This window comes from Adiantum capillus-veneris, chromosome 12 (genome assembly GCF_014529385.1).
Source record: "Adiantum capillus-veneris isolate H3 chromosome 12, ASM1452938v2, whole genome shotgun sequence".
Lineage (NCBI taxonomy): Eukaryota > Viridiplantae > Streptophyta > Polypodiopsida > Polypodiales > Pteridaceae > Adiantum > Adiantum capillus-veneris.
In genome coordinates this window covers 72281326-72289203 of record NC_140942.1, presented here as the reverse complement: position 1 = coordinate 72289203, position 7878 = coordinate 72281326, and the positions used below count along the sequence as shown (strand labels likewise).

Here is a 7878-nt window from a genome sequence, read left to right as displayed (position 1 = left end):
TTAACAACTGGCATACCAAATCTTCCTTGGCTTTCTCAACAAACCCTTTTGGCTGCTGCATGTAAATTTCCACATCTAAATCACCATGCAAGAACACTGTCTTGACATCCATTTGGTGCAACACCAAATCTAATATGGCAACCAATGCAAGAAAGCATCTCAATGTAGTCATCTTGACCACCGGAGAGAAGACTTTATCAAATTCAATGCCTTGTTCTTGATTAAAGCCCTTGGCAACAAGCCTTGCTTTGTACTTTGGCTAACTATCATGAGCGGTGATCTTATACCTGTAAACCCATTTACAAGGTAGACCCTTTTTGCCCTGTGGTAATTTAACTAGCTTCCATGTCTGGTTTTTATGCAGAGCTGTCATCTCTGACTGCATGGCCAATTGCCAATTCCCGGAGTCCTTCATTTGCAATACTTCCTTGTAACATGAAGGCTCATTGCAATCAGTCAACATGACATAGTTCATAGATGGAACAAACCGATCAGGAGGTCGCGTGATACGTCCAGATCTACGCAAAATAGGTGGCTCAGGCTCAGCCACAACCTGTGGTTCCAATCTATCCTGTCCTTGCTCCTCTTGAGCCGTGACATTTTGTCTTGCACGTGCAGGTCCATCTTCTTGGAAGACAACTCTTCTAATCTCCTCAGCCCTCTCTGGTTTAGAATGATATTTGGATTCATTAAAGTGAACATCATTGCTGCGGACAACCTTTCTGGATTCGGGATCCCAAAGTCTGTACCCCATCTCACCAGAATTACCATAGCCTAGAAAGATGCACTTTCTACTCTTTGGCTCTAAATTCCTTTGGAACGTGAGTATATGCCTCACAGCCAAAGACTCTGAGATGCTTGCATGAGGGCATTTTGCCTGACCATACGATCTCTGGCACTGAATCCTTTTGCAAAACCTTGCTAGGAGATTTATTTACAAGATGAACAGCTATTGATACAGCTTCAGCCCAAAACCCATTTGGCAGTTGTGCATTAGACAACATACTTCTGACCTTTTATTGTATGGTCCTATTCATTCTCTCAGCAACACCCTTTTGAGGAGGATTGTAAGGAGCAGTAAGTTCACGTTTTATACCTTTTGACTCACAAAAGTCCTGAAAGGCCTTTGAAAAATACTCTCCACCATTGTCAGTGCGTAAGCATTTAAGCTTCTTGCCACTCTGATTCTCCACAAGTGTCACAAACGTTTTGAAAACACTAAACGCTTCATCCTTGTGCTTGAGAAAGTAAACCCATACTTTCCTCGAGTAATCATCTATAAATGTCATAAAGTAAGAAGCTCCCCCTAGAGATAGGTTAGGCATAGGTCCACACAAATCACTATGAACAAGTGCCAACTGTGTATCTCTTCTACTGCTTCTATGCTTATGTGGCTGCTGTGTTTGCTTACCATACAGACAATGTTCACAGAATTCAAAATCATTAAATGAAAATCCAGGCAAATAACCAGAACGAGACAAGATTTACATTCCCTTCTTGGACATATGTCCTAACCGGCTATGCCAGAAAGAAACGTTCGGCTGCTCGGTTACATTGATTACATTTTTAGAGACATTTGATACATAAATCATGTAAAGTCCTCCAGACTTTACTCCATGTGCTACTGTCATCGAACCCTTGGATATCTTCCACATGTTTTGTCCAAAAGTGGTGACGTAGCCAGCATCATCAAGTAAACCTGTGATGATCAAGCTCTTTGTAATTGCGGGAACATGTCTCACATTCTTCAGCGTGAAAGAAGAGCCATTCTGAAACTTCAATTGAACATCTCCAACACCTAAGATCTCACATGTCTGCCCATTGCCTAGCCGAACATGATCTTTAGTGGTCACATAAGAGGTAAACCAATTGTTTGGAGACACATGAAGTGATGCCCCTGAGTCTATAATCCAGTCACTCATTGCATTTCCATCAGATGATGTAAGAAGAGATGAGTCCATTGTATTCTTCAAGAAGTAGATGTCTCCTGACACTAGACTGTCATCCTCTGCAACAGTGTTTGTCACATTTATTTCTTGAATCTTCACTGAGGACTTGTTCTTTTCACCATGGTCTTCAGCTTTCTGTTTTCCTTTTTCTGCTTTCCATTCTCTGCAGTCTCTTTTCATGTGACCCTTCTTGCCACAATGGTAGCATTCTATGTCACTCTTGCCTTTACCACTGCGGGACTTTCTACGAGACTGATTCCTCTTTCCACCTTTTTACTTTTCTTTGGTCCTTCCCCTGACAACTAAGGCTGTTCCTTTGCCTTTGTCCATTGTCTTTCTATTGCTTTCTTCAGTAAGCAGACTTCCTTCTACACCTGCTATGTTCAAACCATCTGGAGGTGCAGAATTACTCAAAGCTATGCGAAAAGTGTCCCAACTTTCCGGCAATGTGATCAACAGGAACATAGCTCTAACAGGTTCATCAAACTTGACACCTTGAGCTGACAACTGACTGTAGATGGTGTTGAATTCATTCAGATGATTGGACATAGGTGTCCCTTCTTTCATCTTCAAGTCAACAAGCTTCTTAAGCCAGTATACCTGTGAAGTTGCACTCTGCTTCTCATAAAGATCCCTCAGCTTTGTCCATGCTTCATAAGCCGACATCTCGTCTGCTACATTGAAGTAAACGCTTTCTTCCAAAATCAGCATAATGGTAGAAAGTGCCAATTCATCCATTTCGCTCCATTCATCTTCGTCCATATCTTGTGGTTTTATCCCCTTGAGCTTTATAGGTTTTATCTGCTTATTTTGTACCAACACGTGCCAAATCTGCTTCTTCCACAATGGGAAATTGGTTCCATCTAGCTTCTTGATATTGTACAGAGCAGTGTTCTGTGATCCAACCATAGCTATGCTTCACAGTAGTTTACTTTCATGGGAAAAATTCGGCAAAGTTTTCCCTGTAAACTGACCTCTGAACCAATATCAACCTGTCAAATGAACCAAGAAAGCTTCAAATTCTGCAGAAATTTCGGTAGAGTCTCCTTTGTAAAATGGCTCTGGTGTACTCAAAAACAGACCAAAAAATAGCTCAAAAAACACTCTCTCTGACACTGTAAGCTGCGGGTAAACCTGTCCTGCACCTGTACTGTCTCTCACTGTCCTGTAAGCATAGACTGCGACAATGCCTCAACGGCAGTAAAGCAAAGATGCAATCCCAACTGTCTAACTCACAGTCAATACATCCTAGCTGCCTATCTAAGGGTACTCGAGGGATCACTCCAAGACCTGTATCACCGAAAGGATCTCAACATTCGAGAATCCCCCAGCTCAATAAAACCTCACTCGACCCTCAACAAAGGCTGCAGTGAATCTGACAATACATAGACTTCCCACAAAATCATACATCCACAAATTTCCCACTATATGTTGTAACCGCTGCGGCGGTTGTTTGCTGCGTGACTCGCAGCCAGCAAACCCTCAACATACATACATCATCTCGGACAATACATCCCATGTGGAAGTACCTGCAATGTCAGGATGAAATATGGAATATCAAGCAGCAAACACAAGCTACCGGATGAACTAGTGGATGTCGCCTACAGTCTGTGTGTAGATGCGCCCGTGTCGTATGTGACACGCCTCCAAGAACTGTGAGCCGTCCTTCGATGTGTAGACAGCCACAAATCAACACTCTGGGAGTGCCGATATCCTCAGCACCTGCAGTCGTAGGCCGAAACCCCAAATTTGCAGAGTCGGATCTGCACCGCTGAGACCACGTAGTCGAAAATGGCCTGCGCAGAACTTTGTCGAAGCCGAACGGTGGCCGAGATGACCTTGGGTTTGGGGCCGTGTCTTCGCCTGTCGAATCTAACTCCAATCTGAGCAGGTGACTCTGGATACCTGCAAATGCTGCCCCGAGCCTCGATCTGAGCTCTGATACCAGTTGAAGGAGTACGAGCGGAAGTGTGACGCGAGAGAGAGTGCGAGAAGAAGAGCACGACGATATGGTGAACTCGCTCTACTGTAATGTGTAGAGCATAGTGAGTTCTTATTAGGTTTTTACAAAAGAATATGTGTACATACCTGGCAGCCCGTCCACTTACCTGGGCGACCACATTGGGCTTTATACCCCAACAGTGTCTTGTAAGTTGGGCAGGGTTGGGATTTTAATCCTTACCCTCTTTGTCTTTTGTTTGGGTTTTAGGCCCCTTGTCCGGGATCTGTACATTGACTAGGGTTAGGATTTTATAGTCCTAACCCCCCTTGATCTTCAGTGGTTAACACATCAGTAGTTTGTGACATATGCCCTCTTGAAAGAAGAGTAATCTTCCGCGATGATACTTGCAAAACTCAATCGCGCTAGTTCAAAACTCTGAGGGTCGTTACAAATTCACTCACAAGACATAAGACTAATGCACTTGTATGAAGACAATATTTTTATTGGCCATGATTACATAGACATGTCCAAGACTAGTTTTGCATTGTGATCAAAAGCGTCAATAAAGCAGAGCGCGTCAAGGTGGACTCTTGCATCCCCTAGAGATTCCCAATGGAAAGTGGGACATTAGTTCTATGGACTTTATAGTAGGTCTTCCTACTACATTGGCATGACTCAATTTGGGTTATTGTCAATAGGTTGACCAAGCTGTGTAAGTTTATTCGACTAATAATACAATAAAGACACATGAATTAGCACGACTATTTGTAGAGCATGTTTATAGACTTTTTGGTCTGCCTAGTAACATAGGAAGTGATCACAATCCAAACTTTAAAAGTCACTTATGGAGGGCTGTTTTTAAAGATCGGGAATGAAACTCAATATAAGCACCTCTTATCATTCAGAGACAAATGGCCAGATAGGAATGGTCAACCAAGTCCGGAGGATATCCTGCGAGCATATGTCAACAAGAAGCAAAAAAGATTGGGTTACCTATTTTGATGGGGTTAGCCACTGAAAAACTTCAACATGGCAAGGATTTCCTTGAGGATCATATGGATATGTTAAGTAGAGCTTGCCAAAATGTTTAGCAAGCTCAAGATTGTTTGAGAAAGTATGTAGATAGAAAGCCAAGACAAGCTAGTTTCAAGCAAGGTAGCCTTTTTGTAGGTTTCAGAACACTCATAGAAAGTCCCTCAATAGTGGGCCTATTCCTAAGTTATGTTTAACATATTGTGGCTTATTTAATTAGTACTCAAGCAAGTAGAAGAACTCGCCTACATATTTAGCTCTTCCATTGAAATCTCCAATTGATCTGGTATTTCATGAATTTGTTTACCACAACGCTTACACCAAGAAGAAAACCTTGTTAATCTTGTAATTTGTACAAGATTATTTTGCAAATACTTGAAATTTTAGGGATATATTGGGAATTTTCCCAAATCACAGGGGTATTTTGGTAATATTGCCCTTCTGTATTATTGGGGGGAGGATCGATCCTTGGACCTCTGTTGTTTACATTATCGTGCTGAGGGCGAGCTTGTCGACATAGCGCCGGCAGAGCGGATAGAATAATCGCAAGAGGTGAGAAGGCTGGAGCGAGAAGAAGTACTAGAGCACCCAAATGGAGCTTCGATGTGGGGAAACAGGGTTGTGGTCGCAGCTCTGCCACCACCCGGGCCAGTAGTACCGCCGCCGCTTATTTGCTGCTGCTCCCCCATATTGCTCAATGCAGGCCGTAGCAGGAGAGTATCCCCTTGAAGAGCCTGGCTTATCTGCCTCATGCTTGGCCTTGCCTCTGGTGACACATTGCAACACATCAACCCTATCATTAGCACATTCCTCCACTTCTCCCTCTCATCTGCTGCCATGCTTTCCACCTTCATATCCTCGTCCAACACACCCATCAGCTCATTGTTCTTGCTCATCCTCCACACCCAATCCACCAATCGGACCTCCTTGCTCAAGCGGCTCACTGAGCTCGCTGGCCGCCCGCATGCTACCTCCAATGCCAGCACCCCAAAGCTATACACATCCACCTTCTCGTCGGCCTTCCTTGAAAAGACTACCTCAGGTGCCACATAACCCGGCGTTCCGGCAGCAGTTAATGTGACAGCCTCGTCGTGGTTGATGAGCCGTGCAAGCCCAAAATCGCCCAGCAATGGCTCCCACTTATCTGATAGCATCACATTGGCCGCCTTCACATCTCTATGTAGCACACAATCCGGCAATCCACTGTGCATGTACTCCAAAGCACTGGCCACTCCTACAAGCACTTTAAACCTTGTGTCATTTTGCAGAATTCCCCTCTTCTTGCCCAACAGATAGCTATCTAGGCTACCATTGCTCATGTACTTGTACACAAGCATGGCTTCGCCTCTCTCATAGCACCATCCATGCAATTGGAGCAGATTGCGGTGTCGTATGCCACTAATGATGTTGATTTCGGAGATGAAGTCATCTTCTCTTCTCAAGTGCTCCCGCAACTTTTTCACTGCTATTACCAATCCACTATTGGGCAAGGTCCCCTTGTATACAGTACTATAGCCTCCCGATCCGATCCTGTTACCCTCATCAAAAGCATTTGTGGCTATCTCCAGCTCCATATACGTAAAGTGATGCAGTATTGCTCCGACAGGGTTTATGCTATCATCATAAGGGAGCCCAACTACCTCTCTACTCTTTTTTGCTTTTCTCTTCTGCCGGATGCATATGCAATAAGCAGAAACTGCAACCACCAAAAGAAGAGCTGCCACTGATAAAGCAATACTTATCACTACCACCATGTTGTTGGAGCTTTTAGCATTTGTATCAAAACTATCAGTTGTATTGACGGCCCGATTGGTTAGACCATCTGCCGATACATTGCTCGTCGCTGCTGGATCTCTCAGATCATCGCTGTTGAAATACCAAGAATAGAGAACATGCCCCTCCATGCTATCGTTTGCTGGCGCATTAGTGGCGGTGAACCCAACATACATAAACTCCTCAAAAACAAGAGACAGATCATATGAGGCTTGCATAATCGGCTGTGGTGGACGCTGCAACAACGAGGAATTAGTCATCCAAACTTGAATGAAATGTGCAAGGGCGTCGTACTCTACCCATGTGGTAAATGTATAGTTGCTGTAGAGATAAAGCTCTGGATAGTAAGGAAAGGATCCATTCTTGGTATCAGTAGTGTTGATAGAGTCTAAAGAGTTGACGTTGATTCCAATGTGGCTAGCACTTGGATCTCTGTAGGCAGGGGATATGTGCGTGTCGAATTCTACGGCAAAGAAGCGGGCGGCGCCTTTGTTCTTGACATCAACAAGGCCGAGCTGCCCAACGTCGCTATTATTGGGTGCCTTCTCGGAGTCGGAGATGAAGAAGGCCATGCCACTACCACATTCTTGGTAAGGAGCTGTGGTAATGATTTGGAATGTGAAGTGGGTGTTGAAAGAGGCCACTTGTTTGGCGCCAGGAGTGCTCTTGTTGCCGTTGATAAATCGGACGGGATCCTTGTATATGACCCGGCCGAGGTTGCTGCCTCTGAGGGATTGGACTTCTCTAGGGTCTGGGTTGAGCCAGATGGCATCATCCTTTTGGTAGACACTCTGGCCTTGGTACCATGTGTTCTGTTGCACAAATTTGAGATCTGTGAGGTCTTCAAATGTGATACCACTGGCTTCATTAATGATATGTGTCCAGCATAGCAGCAGAGGGAATGCTGCAAGTAGAAGCACTCTTTCACTAGGTGGCCTTCTGATCATCTCTCTCTCTCTCTCTCTCTCTCTCTCTCTCTCTCTCTCTCACACACACACACACACACACGCACGCACTAGTCTCTCTAAACAGTGATACAACCACACAGCTCGTGGATCTCCTCTCTCTCTCTCTCACACACACACACGCACGCATTAGTCTCTCTAAACAGTGATACAACCACACAGCTCGTGGGTCTCCTCTCTCTCTCTCTCTCTCTCGTGCCTTTCGATAGAAGTCTGA

The 7878-nt window shown here is 44.5% G+C and overlaps 1 protein-coding gene across 1 annotated transcript; it reads right to left on the bottom strand.

Annotated features, from left to right (window-relative positions):
* Positions 1 to 5155: 5155 nt before the first annotated feature.
* On the bottom strand, positions 5156 to 7600 carry LOC147445931 (putative L-type lectin-domain containing receptor kinase S.7). Its single transcript, XM_086526132.1, has one exon. It carries the CDS (start codon positions 7266 to 7268, stop codon positions 5412 to 5414), a length of 1857 nt encoding a protein of 618 aa, XP_086382258.1. The 5' UTR covers positions 7269 to 7600; the 3' UTR covers positions 5156 to 5411.
* Between the last annotated feature and the right edge of the window lie 278 nt (positions 7601 to 7878).